Source organism: Lissotriton helveticus, chromosome 4_2 (assembly GCF_964261635.1).
Source record: "Lissotriton helveticus chromosome 4_2, aLisHel1.1, whole genome shotgun sequence".
In the NCBI taxonomy this organism is placed as follows: Eukaryota; Metazoa; Chordata; class Amphibia; order Caudata; family Salamandridae; genus Lissotriton; species Lissotriton helveticus.
The window spans coordinates 103,563,349-103,583,950 of NC_136064.1; the positions used below are offsets into that span (position 1 = coordinate 103,563,349).

General features: G+C 50.8%; 2 protein-coding genes across 2 annotated transcripts in view; both read right to left on the minus strand.

Moving 5' to 3' along the window:
* The window catches only part of NLGN3 (neuroligin 3), a 477,014-nt gene that overhangs the window by 365,609 nt on the left and 90,803 nt on the right, over positions 1-20,602 (minus strand). The window lies entirely within an intron of this gene.
* Positions 12,590-17,046, minus strand: LOC144752059 (uncharacterized). The gene is made up of 2 exons (XM_078640011.1): positions 16,746-17,046; positions 12,590-13,204 (listed from the first exon to the last, which is right to left on the minus strand). The coding sequence occupies exons 1-2, from the start codon at positions 17,035-17,037 to the stop codon at positions 12,591-12,593; spliced, it is 906 nt and encodes a 301-aa protein (XP_078496137.1). The 5' UTR covers positions 17,038-17,046; the 3' UTR covers position 12,590.

Sequence of the window (20,602 nt, forward strand, 5' to 3'; positions counted from 1 at the left end):
CTATTGCAAGGCTATCTGTTCCCATAGGCCAGAATGGGCAGTTCGTTTATAACATCTTATAAACATAACTGGCCCTAGAAACAAGATAGGAAAATAAAGTTTAGTATGTCTGAACTCACAATGTTAAAGTGCATCTTTTAGTGAGGGTGATTTTTACATTCTGTGTTTGAAAATACCACTTTTAGAAAGTAGGTATGTTCTTGCCTAACCACCCAGTGTAACTCTGCTAGGTTTGTGTATTTCATGTCTGGCTTGTGAATGACAGGAGCTGGTAGAGGGCAGCGTCTCCGGCAGTCTGAAGGGTCAGGGCTAGGCTGAATGGTACCTTGGATTGAATTTAGAGTCGGGGGGGGGAGATTACCTTTCACCTGAATGGGCCAGCTATGCTTTCAACAATGCTGTCTCCACCTCCAGCCAGGAGCTGCACCAGTGAGTACAGAACTGGTTTGGACTAGGTACAGACACTCTCCGCTTTCAGAGAACAAAGGATTTGTGATGATAAAAAGACGGACCCAGACTCCAGACTTTTAGATCACTTCGAGGAACTCAAGAGGAACGTTTGCCAAGGAGAAGAACCGGAGAAGCTGAGGAAGATTTCTGCCCCTGTGCTGTTTGATGTCTGGGGTTGGCCTGCAGTGGCTGCTTGATGCCAAGGAAAGGAGAAAAAGGACTTTGCTGTTTGCTTTGTCCTCTACTTGAGGAAGAAGATCTCCAAGGGCTTGAAACTGAGCTTGCCAATGCCATTTGCCGATAATCTATCACTTGCTCCATATTCTGCTGATTTTAACCCTAAAAAAAAAAATTCTAGCTCAAACGGATCAAAAGTTACAAAAAATATGGCGACTCTGGTTCCTGAGCTCAGGAACGCTTTTCGCAAAGATGCTTATTGCTCTCCTTGGGTGTTGAATTGTCACTAATAGGGTGAATTGTATTCCTAGACACTATTACATATTTTTTTTTTTACATATATTACCAGATGTAAAAAATGACAAAATAGTGAAGTAATACTATCACAAAATGTTCCGCAATATGCCGCATAATTTGCCTTTTCTTGCTGCATAATTTGCTGGACTGGCCTCTTACTGTTTTCCTTTGGAAGCAGCTCACGTGCAGGGCATTTGCCTGTCGGATGCGGGCGAATGAGATGCCTTTCATGCCCCAGATTTCAAGAATGTAAAATTTAACAGCAATAAAGAGGATGCAAGAAGTATAAGCAAAAGCAATTCTCACTTCCCAGGAGCTGCTCTCTTTGCATCTATTATGCACAGAGCTGAAACGTAAGTGTGTAAAACATGCCCGGAAGTGGAAGGCAGCTGGGCCTGAGTGTCCGAACCCGGCAGCCCTTCACAGCGCGAGAACAGAGCATAATCTGGCTGCATACCGTGCCCGCAACATCCGTGTCTGTCAGCACATGGAAGGGATCACATGGACAGAGCAGGGCACCTTTCAAAACAAGCATTGGTTTTGTCTATTATCAATGTTTAGGTGGGTCAGCGCTTTTATTTTTTACTTTCAGCCATGCTGCACACCAGCCACACTGCTATTCAACATGGCTAAAAAGCATTGACAAAGTCAATAGATTTTGCGCAGACTAGACCGATTGGCTCTACCATTGCTTCTTTTAGGCAGGTCAAGATGCGCAGCGGGTGAAGGAAAGCAGCGTGCAAGTAACACAAGGGGGGGTGAAGCAGCACAATGCAGGAGTGCTGGGGATAGATGGGAAAGGTGCTAGAAAATCAAGAAAAAAAGTGCAAGCGTTACGTAGGGAGCAGCAGGCGGGGAGGCGGAGGGGGAAGAAACAGGAGCTCAGTTACGTCGGGAGCAGCGGATGGGCACTGATAAACTTGAATCAGTCCGTGCTTGGTCCCTGCTCCACAGAAAGGATCGGAAATGACATTTCACCTGCACTAGGCAAATAAGGAGGCTGTAAGAAGAGCAAAGTGAAGCCAACAAGCAACTGTCAACAACGGGCGGGCTTTAAGTCCTTCTTTGTATACAATAGTGTCTCACAAGCGAGAGGGGTGCGCTAGCACATACTCTTGCAGGCTCGACCCTAACAAGAGCTTTTTGTCTCTCCTGCCTCCCGTAGGCCACTATACTAAGGCTCTTAGCAGGCTGTCCTTCTGCCCCTTCAACATAGCGCTAAATACTGACCTCTATTTCGAAGCACTGTAAACAACTGAGATTAACCCCTTCACTGCGGCGGCTATTCCGCCACAGTGCTAAGGGGGAGGGGGGGCCGCGCGGCGCTCCCGTGCTCGTGACGGAACCGCTCCGACACGAGCCTCGGGCGCGCTGTGCTTGTGATGGAACGGTTCCGTCACGGCCCCGCCCGCCCAATAGAACCCTCAGCGCAGGCGCGGAATTCGCATCGCGCAGGCGCGGCGAGTGGGCCGTAACGGAACCGTTCCGTCACCAGCACAGCACATCCGAGGCTTGTGACGGAACGGTTCTGACAAAAGCACGCAAGGGGTTAAAAACCCTGCATCTTGCTTGGAAATGACGCTGTGAGCCACAAGGAGGGCGTGACCCCCACTTTGCAGACCTAGGGAGTAGTTCCAGTGTTTTGGGGATGGAGGTGAAAGATCTAGTGATACACAGCGGGCTGGGTACCACACTGAACTGTATCTAGACGTCAGCATGTCAAGATCAGGTGTGACCAAGCGCAGTGTCCAGACAAGCTGTGTAAACATGCAATCACACCCGTTCACAAACACAGGCACCCATACCTCTCCTACCGGTGCTTGTGGCTCACACACCAGGGCCACTCCACCTCATACCTCGTGCAGGACCCAAAGTGACCTCTAACGCCTTTCAGGTAAAAGGCATCACCCCCCACACCACACACACCACATGCAGCAGCACCAACTCCCTCCATGGAGGTAAACACCGAAGTGTCCACTGCCTCTAAGCAGGTAGGCAGGAGTGAGGTGCATACCACTGGGCAGCCGCGGGCCGTGGAGGGAGTTACGGTGGGGCAGGAGGTGGGGAGGGGGAGGGGCAGGGTGGAGGGACCTAAAAACTGGCATATGGATAATTGCAGGTAAGTACACAATTTAATCAATAAAACGAAATTTGTAGCGCGCAGAGCATCGCAAAATGCGATGCTGTGCGCGCTACGAAATTCGTTTTATTAATTAAATTGTGTCCTTACCTGCAATTATCCATATGCCAGTTTTTAGGTCCCTCCACCCTGCCCCTCCCCCTCCCCGCCTCCCTGCCCCACCGTAACTCCCTCCACGGCCGCCACTGGGGCTGTACTACACATGTGCCCTGTGGGTGCACCTGGTGTCTGCGCCCGCTTTCTGCATCCCTAGAGCACTCCCAAGACATCCCCTGGCAGGCGGTTCAGACACTCACTACACCCGCCAGCACGGGGATCTCCAATCCCCCTCAAAATTGCAGGTGCGTGCAGGCTGCACAGAGAAACACCTGAATGGGCTGCCCTTCGGGTGGCTGGAGTTCATGGCTGCCCTGGGGGCAGCGCATTCACCCTAATACGGCTACTCCCCATGTTTGTGCGCGGCGCACCTTTTAAGGGTGCGCCTGGTGCAAAGAAGGATGTGAGCATGTATAATATGGCTAGGCTATCTGGTTTTAAGTTTAAACCTATAATAACAGATAAAACCCACCAAAAGGAAAATAGCCATCACCGGTGTAAACATATAAACACTGAAAAAACACCTTTGCAACCACAAACTAAGTGCCATTCAAAGAAAGGAAAAGATGAGTGAAAGAGTCATTTTTATTTCTACGTGAAGGGGCCAATGCAATGTAACTTTGTTATACAAGGTAGCATCAAGAAAGACTGGCCTAACATTATTCTGCTTGAGTTTTGTTGTTTAGGGATGTCACTAAAACATTGCACAATCTCCCTATTTAGCTGTGTCTGTTCCTTTGACCAGATACTGCGCCACAGCAGTATTGGTTCTATTTTAATGAGGTCAGAGATAAAAGGGAGACCCATGTGGCAAACATGAGAGGAGGTACTTGGTGGAGCTGATGGAATAATTCTTAAAAATGAGTTGTCAACTTGTTGCAACAACATAGTGTTAGCTCGGCCCCACACCCCTGCTCCATACCTAACAGATGTAATACATTTTGCTTTGTATATTTGTAGGAACTCCCCCGGGGGTTTCCTTCCTAATATCTTTGAGAACATTGCGAGAGCGGTTGATGACCGAATGAACAACAATTTTTTCATAGATATGGTTTGAGCTCATGAGTCATTGTGATTAAATTGTACTCTAAGGTATGAGAAATTATTAGTTGAGGCTAGCTTCGGACCATCCACAAATATATCTTTCGGTCTCATGGTCCCTTGACCGCATCTCAATACAAACGTCTTAGATATATTGGTACTAAGACCAAGATCCTTCATAAAAACTGAGAAACAGTCAAGGACCCTTTGGAGATCAATTTGGGTTCTTGCCATTAAAACTGCGCCATTCGCATAAAGAAGAACCAGAATGGGTCGACCAGTAACTTGAGGGAAATCTTGTGCACTTCTGACTGATGCATCGCCCAGTCCGTTGATATACAAGTTAAAAAGGAATGGGGCCAGCACGCAGCCCTGCCTGACCCCCCTCCTAACGGCAAAGGCAGCCGTGCACTCACCCCCTACGCCAAAATGCACACTGGCTGATGCACCAGATTTCTTAAAAAAACAATAATATGTGGGTCAACCTCAAGGCCTCGAGGACCGCCCATAGTCTATCGTGCCTAACTGAATCAAAAGGCGCGGTTAGGTCCACGAAGACCAGGTACAATCTACCCTTTTTGGCACTTGTGTATTTCCCAATTAGCATGGCCAAATGTAGACACTGCTCTGTTGTGCCCAGCCCCTCACGGAAACCATATCGTAAATCTGATAAAACCTGAGTTTCATCTGCCCAGGCTTGCAGACGCTCCAGAATAACGTGCCCGCCACGTTAACCATGGAGTCAAGCAAGGAGATTGGTCTGTAACAACCCGGGTTATGGCGATCCCCTTTTTGTAAAATGGGGACAATTATTGACTCCCCCCGGTTCTTAACACCTTGGCTGCTTTGAACGTTCTGCGCCAGTGCTGAACGTTCGAAGAAACGGGTGGGGCCGCGTCGGCCGTCGGACGCTCGCAGCACCAGTGAGGTAGTTTTTGCGACGTCCAACGGCCGATGGTAGCACTTAAGGGGTTAAGAAGTCGAGTTTGGCAGCTGGCATTAATGACCTGCACTATAATCGGCCACCATAGGGTGGTGTTAGATTTAAACAGGTCCACAGGAACGCCATCTGGACCAGCGGCTTTGCCACCCTGGCTTAGTGCTAATGCTCTATTTACTTCCTCAAAGGTGAATTTCAGATCAACATTAACATGGTTACTCACTGCACTGGGACTGGTTATAGGAGAGGAATTATCTAGGCCATTGTATACCTATGAAAAGTGCCTGATCCAGTCCTCTTCCGAGATAGCACTTTCTATCAATGGGCCATCTCTAGAAGTTAAAAGCGGTGCCCTCACTGCCCTCCAGAAAGCTACACTGTCTTTCAACATTGCTGCTGAGTGCAGGGATTCTCATACTCCAATCTTGCCATCCTAAAGTTATTCACAATTCTGGGCTGCCTGTGCGATTCAAACTTCAAGTTGGAGTACGCTCGTGGGCACCTTGTATTGAACCAGCCCGTATCTTTGTTACGGTGTTGGGCTGACAATAGTTTACTGAGCTCACTGGATATTTCATATAAGATGCTACAATCCTGGCCTGGAAGCCAGCTCACTTAGGCATGTGTCAATGGCAGATTTACAGGTAGTCACTAAACGTTTTGTTGTTGCTAAAGGGTCCACCATCGGCCATTTTATGGTATAGCCGTTAGTCTTATCAAGTTCACTTTCACCTATACCCCAGGCTTTAAACATTCAATGCAAGATGAAGTGGCAGGTATATGTGAAAAGAATGTTATCACCAAGCATCTGAGATAGTGGTGAAAACATGACCCCAGGCGTTTGGTGAACATGGAACGCATTGTCACTTGGAATGCTACTGAAAAAAGTTCTTACCAAGTTGAACAAAGATTGGAGAGATACTGCTTGTATTTGCAGTAATTCAGCTAACTATATGAAAAAGTTATGATAACCTGTCAAAATCCATACACATGAGCTGAGGTGTTTCCTGTAAGAGATCTTTGCCACTTGCTAGATGGTATGCTGAAAGCATCTTTACAATCTTAAGAGCGAGTAAAGAATGTTATTGACTTTGTAGTCCATTCTGGTGCAGAAAAAAATTATTTGGACCTCATATATTTTATGCACATGCTATCTATACACATGCAGTATCAGTGCAGAAAGCAAGCAATAATTAAAATTAAATTAAAATTCCATAAACACCGGAAAAACACTGTTTCTATTGTTTTTAATGGCACGAAAATGTGAAACCACTGATAATCACTGTTTTTTCAAGAAATGGAAAAAACCCCACCAGAGTTTACCAAAAATAGAAACTGCAAACAGGAAAGCCTTAATATGGCCCTCTGTGTGCTAGGTTTAGAATCAGTGCAGGAAATTCACTCTGCGGTAAATGCCCCCAGAGCAGTAAGTCCAGACCTCACCATCGCCCGCAGTGTGCCACGAGACCCCACAAAACCCCCGTGGCACCAGCCGCCGCTCCTGGAGCTTTTGGGCACAGCCTGTTGCATTCTGGGATCTGTAGTTTCACATCTACCGATGCAAAGATCGCATAATACCCCAGGCTGTAAAGACAGGGGTTGGTAAAGGCACTGAGGCAGGCTGAAGGCTCCAGTAGTCACGTGTTAATATGAACTCTCAAACTTGCATATGTTTGCGCCCCTTGCTTCTATTTTAGAAACCTGCCTCGCTTGGGGTTCCTACTTTTTGCGCAGCGTCATCGATTCCTGCACATTCTGAATACTAATTATATCCCCTTCGATGGAACCATAAAAAGCTGCCACATAATTAACACGAGTGGGTGTCACATAATTCATGTTTCTCGCTTCCATCGCGCCTGATGCGCGTTCCTCGGGCGCGCTAATGTCATTAAAAATATACCCTTGACATCCAGGAAGATTCATTACCGGCAGAGTTTACAGATCAATAAAAACAAATCTGGTATTTATAGGTGATGTCAAAATGAACGGCAAACTCTGACTGCGTTTAACCGAGAGCTGCCCCAGCCTGCACGAGCGCGAGCACACGAGCACGCGCCGTTCCGCTGTCACAGAGCAGACTTGTGGTCAAAAACGGGACCTTCAGTAGCGTGGTGGGTTCAGCACCTACTGTCAACAAGAGGATATGGTCTGACCCTTTGGAGCTCAGACAGCAAGGTTCGAGCCTCAAGAATGCAAAGCAAATCAAAGCATTCACCCCCAGTCAAGAGATCTGGGTTAAATCCATCGTTCTTTTGCTCACCATGCCACCCCAGTTTAGCCCTGGCCATATGCAAATCAGCCTTGCCCCTGTGCCTCATGGGAACAGTCCAGACCGAACTGCCAAGCCAAGTCCACCCTGGACCGGAAACAAGCATCCTAAGACCGGTTTTGAGGTTTTCAGCCGTCATCAGCCAGGATAGCTTGAATCCAGTGGCACAGTGAGCCCGGTACCCACTTAGGGTGAGAAAGCAAAAGACACACAATTGATGGGCGGAATGCTAAACAAATCAAAGCATCACATCCATTGATTCTGGGCAAATCACATACAGCCTGATTCATCAAGCGAAATGCGCTCGCAAAAGGGTCAGATTCTGAGAATCTGGCCCTTTGCGACTGCAATTTTTGCATTTGGGATTCATCATCCCAAATGCAAAAATCGCTATTTAAGAATTCGCACATTTGCGAAGAATTGAATTTAAGGAATCTCTATTTGAGATTCCTTAAATGCAATTCATGAAGCATTTTAAAATTGCGAAAATGCAATTTTGGGCCGCTATTTACCGAGAGGTCAGACATCTCGGTAAATAGCAAAAACTTAGAAAAATGCTTTTAAAAGCATTTTTCTAAGTTGCATGTTGCACACACACATGTCCTTTGGACATGTGTGTGCGCAACACCTGTTTCAATTTGCATTTCAGGGGTGCTACAGGGTGTCCTTTGGACACCCCTGGCACCCTTTCAATCGCTATCTTATTTGCGATTAGCTAATTGCTAATCGCAAATAAGGAATACTCCCCATTCATTCCTATGGGCCTTTTGGCCCCTAGGAATGAATTGGGAGTTATTCCTTATTTGTGATTAGCAATTTGCTACTCGCAAATAAGGAATGTGTAGGAATCGCTATTTATTTAGCAATTCCTACATGAATACCGTTTTGCGAGTCCTTAATAGCGATTCGCTATGAATCGCTATTAGGGGCTCGCAAAACGGCCCGTTGATGAATAAGGCTGTTAATCTCCCCATGCCTACCAAAAAAAAAAAAAAGTAATGTGTCATTGTGTACCTTAACTGGTGCTCATGTAAAGGGCTCCAATACCTTCGAGTTTGCACTAGATAAATCTGCAAAAAAAAACATAATACTAAATCGGGGTGGTACTGGTAGGGACTCCTCACTGGCCCCCTGAGGACAGCTCCTCAGCGCCGCTTGTTAGTAGGAGCCCCTCACTGAATCCTTCACAGACAAGGTGCTAGCGCCTCAAAGATATGTTAGTAGTCGCTCCTCACTGGCTCCCTGGGGGCTTGCGCTCATCACCAGAAGACGGTGAGGGTTTTTCATCCACTCGGCGCACTCCGAGTGCTTCAAACCATCATTGGCGAGATGATAACATCCGGCTGAAGATACCGACTCTCCTGAGGTTAAAGTTTATTTTAATTGGTGCATTAATGACTAATTAGCTTGAACAGATTACATCAAAAGCCCACAGATTGAGCTGAGAGGAGTGACCCCCGCAGTCACGGGCACGTCAAAGCCTCGGTCTGATGGGCTCAGAGTTCTGCAGCCCCAGGCCAGGAACGGAACAGCAGAGCCAAACTTTGTTTTTTAACTCCTTGCGTGCTGGTGATGGAACCGTTCCGTCACGAGCCTCGGGTGGGCTGTGCTGGTGACGGAACGGTTCCATCACGGCCCGCTCGCCGCGCCTGCCTGGCGCGAATTCCGTGCCTGCGCTGAGCGTTCTATTAGGCGGGCGGGTCCGTGACGGAACCGTTCCGTCACAAGCACAGCCCACCCGAGGCTCGTGACGGAGCGGTTCTGTCACGAGTACGGGAGCGCCGCGCGGCCCCCCTCCCCCTTAGCACTGCGGCGGAATAGCCGCCGCAGCTAAAGGGTTAATACTAGTGATGTTTATGTTTGCGTGTGGATTTTATCTTAGATATTTCAAACATTTACTGGTCCTTTTTAGGTCGAGCATTCGAGACCTCTTTTATATACTTCAGTATATACTTATTATATACTTATATGTGTATGTACTTGTGGGCTCTGGAGATCAGCCCTAGGACTTGTCCACTTCTGCTTAGGGACATTTTTTCTGTTCAACTGCCTCTATTTAACTGTCTTGATAGAAAACGACCAGCAGAGGTCAGTAAAATACCAGAATTGCTTTCTGCTTAGGGGACTTTCTTTTGTAATTTATTCTGGCAACACCCTCTATTTAACCTTCTTGATAAAAAAACGACCAGCAGAAGTCAGTAAAATACCAGAATCACTTTAGCATTCTCTAGATTCCAGTCCATAGAAATTGTCTTCCACAAGCAACTGTTGTCGTTGATATGACCTCCGAAGGCCCTGATTTTATATTAAAAACAGAGCTTCTGACTATACCATTTCCTGCTGAAAGGCAACATTTGTCTCCATGTGTTCCCATACTGGTGTGTCACGCAGTTTGGTACTTACTTTCCCTCCATGTTACAGAACAGTAGATGTTTTAGCACCCAGGCTAATGTGCTGCGTAGTGCGACACGGATTGCATTGCAAATGCTTGTTTAAAGAGACGAGGAGTTAGACATTTAATAGAGGCACGTGAATTGTTTCTTCACCTGAATGATGAAGCTGAGACAATTTGCCCCAGTGCCTTTTTGAAAGCTGCAGTAAGAGCACGTCGCTGCTGTAACAGTATGTCGCTGCAGTAACAGCACGTCGCTGCCATAACAGCACATCGCTGCCGTAACAGTATGTCGCTGCAGTAACAGCCCGTCGCTGCCGTAACAGCACGTCGCTGCTGTAACAGTATGTCGCTGCAGTAACAGCATGTCGCTTCCGGAATTGGGTGGCGGGCGGGGTAGGATCATGGGCAGACAGGGCCGTTTCTGCCATTAGGCAAGACTAGGGCTAGAGCGGCAAAAAGCAGAGTTTGTACTGCACGTAAGAAAAAGTAAACAAACAGACCTCGAAAGCGCCATCACGTCACATCCGGCGCCAGTGCACCACGGGCAGGGGCCCTACGGTGCGCGCCCGCCACTGCAAACGTCCACACTCTTAGGAAATGTCCTCCAGTGGCAAGGTGTTGAGTAAAGTGAGTGAGGCGCACATTTCTAATACCTGCGCACAACAGAAAGGGCTCCCATCTGCCTCTGCACACCACCGAGCTACCTTTCTGCTTCGTCACGCCTGCTCTCTCGCTGCACTTTTAAAAAAGCTCGGCAAGAAGGTGCCATGACAAACCTGAGGTTCTTCACCCTGCTCCTGGCCACCTCCTGCGTTTTCGCCTGCTGGGGACATGCTATCATCACTAGGGTAAGTGGTGAAGCGTCCGTCGCGCGCTTTCATATGTGGGTCCCGACACTGCCCTCGGAGCCTCGATGTCAAACATTCCCTTACACTGCGGAGAAAGTTTTGCGAAGATAGTATTGACTTCTCACTTCTACTGTCTGCGAACGTGCTTTGTCCAAGTGATAGAAAGCACATAACATGCTTCGTTAAGTAAGCATTTTTTTCGATTGAGGTCAAAATACGTAAAAAGAGTGTTTCTTTTCATTAGCCGAACTTGGACACATAAAATCATATCACAGCCACCAGAAACTCAAAATATAAAGTATTAAGTGGGAGCTATAAATAAAAATCAACATTTTCAATCACGAAGCTCCTCACCCAATTGGACTTGTACGGCTTGTTTTTCTGTCATTTCCCGGTTTGTAGCAATAATCTGTTTTTTGTGTGTGTCAAACGCTGCTTGCTTATTCCCTTTTTTTGTTCAGGTTTGACTATTGAGGTGCAATCCAAGAGGATATTCCAAGTGGGCCTGATTCACAATAACATTATTACCATACACAAGTTAATGCCTATGCACTGTATACATTTATAAATGTTTGTATATTTTTGGTTTCAGAAACATCCGCAGTATATATGTGCTTAATTTTTACCCCAGTTCAGGCATGTTTTCCAGATTCAATTTGTATATTTTGAGCGATACAATAGTAAACGTACAAATAGTACTTGCAGAAATAACATTTTTCTTTTGATTTAAGTTTTCTTTTTCACTAAAATGTTTTTTTTCTTTATTGTGATCTCCCATTTCTACTGCTTCATTGTGATGTGTGTACTTCGTGCAGGGCCGGACTGGGAACCAAAACCGGCCCTGGCAAAGTGCTCGGCCGGCCCCCCCTCCCCACTCGGGGGGGTTGGAGGTGCCGCCGAGCGCTTCGCGCAAATAACCACTCCACGCATCAGTTAGCGTAAAAGGCCATTTATTAGGACAGGCATGACGTTCAACAATAAACATAACCTCGTTAACTTGAACAATCCCCCCAACATCCTGCCATTCACTCCATCATCCACTCACGTGTTCCACCAGCCACTCCCAATTCACACCATGACCTCTTTGCATCTCATTCACTTTCCCCTTTCACTTTCCAACTCCTCCGTCATCTCCATCCATCACACTCCCGTCTACCACTCCCCCCATCCTGCACCTGTAACCCCCTCCCTGAAAGGGTGATTCTGCCCGTCATGGACTTCCCACCCCTCCCAGTTCCCGTCAGCACCCCTATCCCGCCATCCTGTCCTAAACTGGCACGTTGCCTAACATGACAACTTCCACAAAAACGCCCACGGCACCCCTTTTTAATGTAGGGTGGGTGGGTGGTACAATTCACTTCTCTCCCTGAGGCACCGGGGACAGAAAGAGGAAGTCCTTCCCCTTCCTGTCCCCTTAAATCCGCCTCCTAACCCCTCCCACCCCTGACCTAAACCCCCTAACTACTTCCTGCCTGTCCTGCTATCGCGCGAACTCCCCGGGGAAAAGACTGGTCTGCCGACCTGCTTTCCCCCGGGGGCCGCATCGCGCAAATAACCACTCCACGCATCAGTTAGCGTAAAAGGCCATTTATTAGGACAGGCATGACGTTCAACAATAAACATAACCTCGTTAACTTGAACAATCCCCCCAACATCCTGCCATTCACTCCATCATCCACTCACGTGTTCCACCAGCCACTCCCAATTCACACCATGACCTCTTTGCATCTCATTCACTTTCCCCTTTCACTTTCCAACTCCTCCGTCATCTCCATCCATCACACTCCCGTCTACCACTCCCCCCATCCTGCACCTGTAACCCCCTCCCTGAAAGGGTGATTCTGCCCGTCATGGACTTCCCACCCCTCCCAGTTCCCGCCACCCAGGGAACCCCCGGAGGGCGGTTACCTGCCCCACCACATGTGCACCTTTCGAACTCATACTCTCGGGCACCAGATAGATTCATTCCACAAATGGCTAATCAAGTCGCGCAACTCCATTAGGTAGAAGGCATTCCCCATGTGAGAAAGGTGCACGCCGTCGTCCCGGAAAAGAAGTGGCTGCTCCAGCTGAAGCCCGACATGAGCCAGCACGTGGATCCCTTTATCTGCACAAAAGAGTCTCATAGCCCTGTTCAGTTTCCTGCGTGCCCGTTCGACTGCCGCAGGCTTGAGCGCACCCCTCCAGATCCGTCGTGGAACAAACTCGGTCCACACAATACAGGCGCCAGCCAGATTGCGTTTCATCGCATCCAAATCCCTCTGCATCAAATGCAAAAGTGACACCCCCGACTGCTTCACTAAGTCATTCTCCCCCAAATGGATGATGAGCATGTCCGGGCAGCCCAGCTGCGCCACTTTCTTTGTGAGCCATGGTAGCAATTCTCCCCAGCGCATTCCGCTCTTACCCCACCATCGAACTTCATGATGGCTGCTCCTCAGGCCCAGGTTACGGCCGTACACCCGCCTGGCAGCATACTTCTCCCCCCAGTGCACGAAAGAGTGCCCAACGACCCAGGTGACCGTCTTGGCCCCCGGCCCACGAACACAACCTACGAAGAGAAAGAGATTAGTACCTCAGCAGCACAAGAGAAACAACAACAAAAAACAGTGCAGCCGGCCAAGCAGCACGCCCCACCCTCTATTTACGCACATAGCGCTCGCAGCAACGCGACCTCCACCGACCAATCCTCCGGATCTCCTCCCATGACCAACCCAAACCCGCCGCAGCCGTGGCCGCCCCGATTCGAAACGAGTGCGTGCCAAAACGCGCCGGGTCCCTGCCCAACTTCCGCAAAGCCATCCGCAAAACCGCCAACAACTGAGAGGACGTCAATCGCTTTCGCGACACATGCACAAAAATCTCCCCTTCCAAGTTCCGTACTCGACCACAAAATGCCAACCACTCACGCACCGGGCACACACCCTCATACCCGCTCTCCGACAACCACACCCATTTGCCCCGACCCAACTGGTCTGTCTTTGAACGTCCCAACCATATACCCAAACGAACCCCATCCACACGCACGTCCGCAAACACTCGGCCCGGCGCCCCCCGCGACCCCAGCAACTCTGACACCCGAAATGCACCAAAAAACATCCAAATCATGCATAAACGAAAGAGCGCCACCTCCTCCCCGTCATAACAACAGAAATGCAACTCCCTCAAAACCTGCACCAATAAATCAAACGTGACCGCCTCCCGTGGCAATTCCCCCCCACCCATCTCCGCCCTCACCCGACCCCAACCTTTTAACATTCGGCTCAGCAGATCCGCCCTAGCCGGATCAAAACCCAAATACACCATGCTGTAGAAAGATACGCCCGCCAACTTGCCAGCAATCGTCGTCTGCGACAGCCCTTTATCCATGCAATCCAACACAAAGCGCACCACCCCCCGCTCACACTCTTCCTTGGACAATCGTCCCACTCCCAGCTCTCCCCCCACCAAGGACCCAAACTCAGCCCACGCCAACCTGTACGCCCGCCTAGTGGACCCCGCTATCGACCTCTCAACCAACCCAACCACTCTCACTCCCCCCAGGCCCAGATACCCTCCGGCACCTTGGTCTTGCAAGCTTCCGCTCCCGGCGCCAGCTCCCTGAAGCGCTGCCACTGCGAACGAGATAACGCATCCGCAATTTCGTTACTCACTCCAGGCACATGTTGCGCGCGGAACAGCACATTGTAACGCAGACACAGCAGCATGAAACTTCGCAGCAAGCGCAGCACCCGCAGGTCCCTTGCCTTTTGATTGTTCACCAAGTCCACCACAGTCATGTTGTCCACATGAAACAACACTGACCTGTTCCTGAACTCCGGGCCCCACACCAGCAAAGCAACCAACAAGGGGAAGAACTCCAAAAACGCAATGCTCCTGCCCTGCCGCAGCCAATGAGCCGGCCACTGCTCTGCACACCAGCGGCCGTCCCAGAAAATTCCGAAACCGGCAGCACCCGCCGCGTCAGAGTAGAGCTGAATCTGCCACACCATCCGGTCACGCGCAAAATCCAAGGACACACCATTGAAGTCCTCCAGGAAAACCAGCCACACTCGCAAGTCCGACCGGACCCCCAGCGTGATCCTGATCCTGTGATGCGGGAGGGCCGCCCCCGACATGGCCATGCCGAGCCGCCTGCAAAACGTCCTTCCTGCCCTCACCACCCGGCACGCAAAGGTCAACAACCCCAACAGTCGCTGCACAGACCTCAACTCCAGCTTCTGAACCTCGATCGCACTCCTCAAAGCCTCCTGCATCTCCCCCACCTTCCGTACCGGGAGCCGCGCCTGCCAAGCCACCGAATCCAACTCAATCCCGAGAAAAGTCAGGCAACAACTAGGCCCTTCAGTCTTCTCCGGTGCCAAAGGCACCCCAAAATCCTGTGCCAACAACTGAAACTGCCGCAAGGCCGCGCCACAAGCGCCAGAGTGACCCGCGGCCACAAACAGAAAGTCATCCAAATAGTGAGACACCAGCCGGTGTCCACTGCGGTCCACAAAGGCCCACTGCAAAAAGGAGCTGAAAGTCTCGAAAAGCGCGCAGGAAATCGCACAACCCATCGGGAGAACCATGTCCACGAAGATGGACCCGTCAAACTGCATACCCAACAGTGAAAAATCCGCGGGGTGAATGGGGAGGAGGCGAAAGGCCGACTTGATGTCACATTTGGCCAACTCCGCCCCCTTCCCACAGGACCTTACCAAGCCTATGGCATCATCCACCGACGCATACAGTACTCTTGAGTCCTCTTCAGCAATGAAAACATTCACCGACCCTCCCTCAGGCCAAGACAAGTGATGAATCAATCGAAACTCGCCAGGTTCTTTCTTGGGCACCACTCCAAGAGGTGAGACAATGAGATCCGACATCGGCCAATCCGCAAAAGGACCTGCAATCCTGCCCTCCGAAACCTCCTTCTCCAATTTACGAGCCACTACCTCCGGCAACTCCTTGGCTGACCGCAAGTTCTCAGCCCAACGTCTCTCCCTCGGCCCCTGATAACCAATCCGAAAACCTTCCATGAAGCCCCAGTATAAACGCAGCGCCGCTTCCTTATCAGGGTACCGGGAGAGCCATGGACACATGGCCTCCAACCTAACCGGAGTATGGGCCCTTCGGCCCAGGCTGACCCCTACCCTTGGCAAGCTTCCACTGCTCTGACGGCGAAGCCAACGTGAGGCACTGTGTAACTGCATGCCGCCCCCCGCACTTTGAACACTCATGCTTGAACTTACAGGAGGGGCGGTTGCAGAAACCCTTATTAAAACCCCAACAGGCTCCTGAAGACACTGGCTTGTACTGTTGTCCTGCAGCCCCGGACCACACTGCCTGGTTTCCCGAACCTCCTGAACTCCCTTGGCTACCCGCCCCAGACTGGGCGGGGCGCGACTGAAAAGACCGATAAGTCACCGGAAGACCGCTAGCCGTATGAGTGGAAGCCGCCGCCTGCGTCGAAGACATCCATTGAATCCAAAGCTCCTGGTCCACCTCCCCCCATGGCTTGTCCGGATTGACGCTGATCCTGGCCCTAAACTCCTCGTCGTAGCTCAGCCAAGCAAAACCCCCGAAATGCAGCTGCGCCTTCCTAATCACGTCCATATACTTGAACAGAGCAATCGCCCGGTCACCATGCTTCTCGCAATATATACTCGCGTAAATCAAGAAAGCCGACGTCCAATTCTCCATCGTAACCGGCACCCTCGGCCGCCTGGTCAACTCCCATTCCTCCTCCTTAGACCCTTCCTTCGCCTGAATCTCCCTATGTAGCAGTTTAAAAACATCCACATACTCATGCCTCCAAATTTTCCCTCTCGTTTTCTCTGACAGATGCGATCCCAGGGGCACGGCCAAACCCATATAAGGCAACTTCTTGGGGAGCTTCCCCACTCCATCATCTTTGCCCCCCAAATCCTCCACCTTGTCGGTTTGTGCACTGGCCGTCGTGACCTGCTTCCCCCCGGCAGCCGCCACCGGCTCCTCCCCAACATAGGCCCCCGTCCTCACAGACCCATCCCCCACCCCCACCGACCGGCAGGGTTTCTTCCTCCCTCCTTTCCCCCCATCAGTCCATGCGTTCCACCAAGAGCCCTCACCTGATAAGGTTGCAGGAGCGTCCGTCTCCCGTCGCCGTGCGTCCGCCGGCTTCATGGTCCCCTTGGTGGCCCGACTGGCGCCATCCCGTGCCTCATGGGAAACACCTACCGTGGCGGATGCCACCTTAGCCCTGTCCACACACTCCGACTCGCGCAACTCACCCTCTTCCAACTCATCCTCCTCATCCCCATAGTCCAACCACTCATCCTGAACATCCAGCGGCACCACTTCCGTCACCACTCTCTTGGCACCCTTCCCTTTCACACCAGGCATAAACTCGCATTCCAGCATCGATGGTGCCCGCTCCCTCGATGGAGGGCAGGCCGCCGCGGACCCCCCTGCTGCTTCGTCCCGGCGTTTGGAGGCCGTTTTGCGCCCCGCCGGCCCACCCCGGCCTCTGCCAGCTGACCCCGCTGGCTTGTCTCCCCCCCCCCCGAGCCGTATGCGCTCGGGGAGGCCCCGGTGCCAACAGGTCTCTGATCCGTCAAGGCAGTCCCTGAACCTTCCACCCAGACCCACTGCCCGCGCTGCCCGGGGGATCCCCTGCCTCCACCTCCAGACGCCCCCCTGCCACGCGCAGGCGCCAGGACCCCATCACCCTTGAGCGCCCCACCCGCCTTCGCCTCACTGACCTCCTGCAAACGCTGCCACTCCTGCTCATACTCGGCAATGATGCGCCGCTGATCGCGGGCCCTCTCCTCCTCGGACATGTGCACCCACCTGTCATAGATGGACGACCGACCAGGCACCCCCAGGCCTCCCCCCCCGGGCACGGGTGCCGCAGCACCCTTTGCCCCAGTCTGCTGCTGCGCCTTCAACGGGCCTTTGCCCTTGGAACCCTGCTGTTTGACAACCCCCTTACGGCCCCCCGAAAGGTCGACCGGCTGATCCAGGACGGAGAACTCCTCCTCCCCCCCAGACTCCTCACCAGACAGCGTGAGTGCGAAATCCTCACCAGCCGCCACCTCCCACTCACCCAGGTCCTCCCCCCCGCTACCCTCACTACTCTCATCGTACCCCACCAGCTGGCCCACACTCCCCGACCCCCCGGCACGGGACGCCAGCGGAGTCCCGTCCGCCCCGCCCGCCCCACCGGGAACCGCATCCTTGGCCTCGATCTTGGCCGGGAGGCTCAGACGCCGTCCCCCTTTCTTGGGTGCCTCCTGCTGTTTCTTGCCCGTAGATCTCCTAGGCGCGCCCCCCCGAGCCCCAGCGGGCTCGTCCAGGCATGCAGCGACAACCGCAGCCACCCCCGCCGACGCTGACCGGGGCGTGCGGGTCATTCCGACCCAAGCCTGTTCCAAGACACCGGGCTGGAGGAGGTCTGTCCTCCCCGCCCGGCCAAGCACGAGCAGGGCAGCCCTCACCGCCTCCGCATCAGGCGTTGCCATGCTTCAGCTATAGTTTACAGACCTTCCTCGAGATGAGTGAGGTTCGGCACCCTAAATTCCAGCCCGTCCGCGAGATGCGTGAGGTTTGGCACCCCGCGAGATGCGTGAGCTTTCGCCCCGCCGCGCACCGCACCGAGATAACAAGGGGTCACGCTCCGCAAATCAACTAAAATGGCAAGCCACCTAACTAAACTCAACTCAACCTGCCTAACACGTCGCTCTGGGGCACCAGAAGACGACCTAAGCAGTAACTCACACACCGCCTACCTAAGAGCTCCCTACAATTCACTTCTCTCCCTGAGGCACCGGGGACAGAAAGAGGAAGTCCTTCCCCTTCCTGTCCCCTTAAATCCGCCTCCTAACCCCTCCCACCCCTGACCTAAACCCCCTAACTACTTCCTGCCTGTCCTGCTATCGCGCGAACTCCCCGGGGAAAAGACTGGTCTGCCGACCTGCTTTCCCCCGGGGGCCGCATTGCTATGGGCGGTTTTCGGCCGATTTTGTTGCAGAGCCGATTTTGCAGCTATGCTGCAAAAACGGCCCCTATAACAAAATCGGCCCCCAGGGGCTCAAAACCGGCCCCCACCCTTGCGGCGCACCGGGAGATTGCCCGGTGCCCGCTATGGCCAGTCCGGGCCTGGCTTCGTGGCTTGCTGCCCAAAACACTTAAGGGGTGCACTTTTATCTCAGCCATACAGTAAGGGCGTTAGGATCACTTTGGCTGCAACAGGAGGTAAAGGTAGTTTTTAAGACGTTCAGAGCAGGTGGCCAGGTATGGAGTCATAGCTACAGGGTATTTGGAATATGTCAAGTTTAATGGTCTATGCTCTGGACTAGTGTGCATCCTGTGTTTTTGCGCACAAGTAATACCAATTTGTCGAATATCTTTTCCCAATACCAAAAGTAATTGAGGTAACGTAGAGGAAATAATTTCTGTTATAGAGTAAATTATGTGTGTCACCCGGATGGTCCCAAATTAGAGGCAGCCCAATACTCCAGGTTCAGGTCCCAGTGTTCTGTTTCACTAGCACCCAGGAGTTGTCAGTGCTAAATAATTCAGGTTGCTGATTCCCTTCTCCCTTGCTGGTAAAGTTAGAAACCCTCTACCTTTTGCCAGACACACTGCAGTGTCTGTCTAACACGTATATGCAAAGGGTTAACGGTGGCTCCTTGATGCCTTGGAGCGCAGTGACATACTACGATTTGGCAAGGGTACCTTTTGAGAATACTAACGCGCTCTATTTCAAAATGATTTTTCTAGATGTGTAAGCATTGTTCTCCATTGTCGTAAATGTTTATAAAACAAAGGGGCTTATTACCAAGCAATAACGATAATTATCGCTATTGCTTGGTTAGAGACAAAATTTTACCGCTAAGCTGCGGCGATTTTTATCGCAGATAAACCTTGGTATTACCAAGGTTTATCGCAAATGCGATAAAAAACGGCCGCAATGCATGAATATCGCTGAAAAGTCAGCGATATTCATGCATTACCGAGCTAATGCTCTTAGCCATGTTATCCACCACCCATTGGATAACATGGCTAAGAACTGCTCAGGGCAGGTGTTAGCTTTTGGAGATATTCGCGCTTAGCGCGAATATCTCCAAAAGTTGGTAATAGGAGATAGCGATGTTAGCGACTGTTTCCAGTCGCTAACATCTTGGCACGCCCACTTTGCATGTCATTAGTGATAAATATCACTGACATGCAAAGTGGGGCCCAAGATGGTCGCTATCTCCTACTAGCTGTCGCTAGCTGGTGTTAGCGACAGCTAGGTAATAGGGAGATAATTTTATCTCCACTTTCTTGGCTTTTAAAGCCAAAAAAGCGGAGATAAACCCCCTTGATAATATGCCCCAAAGTTTTCTGCTTTTGGGAAGTTCTGGCCCCTCGAGGACTTGCAGTCCTTGTTTATACAGGACTAGAAGGACGAACCACAAGGACAGGATCCGATGGTCATTTTTGGTGGTGAACTAAACATGGGGGATGTAAAGCACAGTTTTTAATCTTCCGAATCAGGATAAAGAAGGGACTTGGGATTCTTTTCCGTCAAGATGATAGTTCTATCCTGATCAGCGTGGAAAGAATGGAACTCGCTCTTCCCTTATAGCGTTAAAAGAATGCTGATTGAGAGATCATTTCCTATGCCAGGTCTAGCAAAGCAGATAGTGAACAGCGTTCTTTTATAGTAATGCACATTTAATATTGGAGTATGTGAGTGTGAGGCATGCATCCCAAACATGCCAACACCATTCAGAGAACAATGTTTTTCTGCACTCTTTAATATTTCCCTTTACAAAAATGAAAGAAAATAGTGAATGGGATGCACTCAGTTACACTTGTCATAAATGAACAGCTTAAGTTTCTGTGTAACATGTTAGTCAAGTTTACTCTACAATACTGAGGCCTGCCGGTATGTTCGTTCTATGTTCTGCTAATAATCAGGAACAAATTTACCCTTATT

Coding starts and splice junctions, on each gene's coding strand:
- LOC144752059 (XM_078640011.1), bottom strand. CDS start 17,037: ATGCTGGAATGCGAGTTTATGCCTGGTGTGAAAGGGAAGGGTGCCAAG. Junction 13,205..16,745: donor CGCTCCTGCAACCTTATCAG/GTGAGGGCTCTT, acceptor TTCTCTTCGTAG/GTTGTGTTCGTGGGCCGGGG.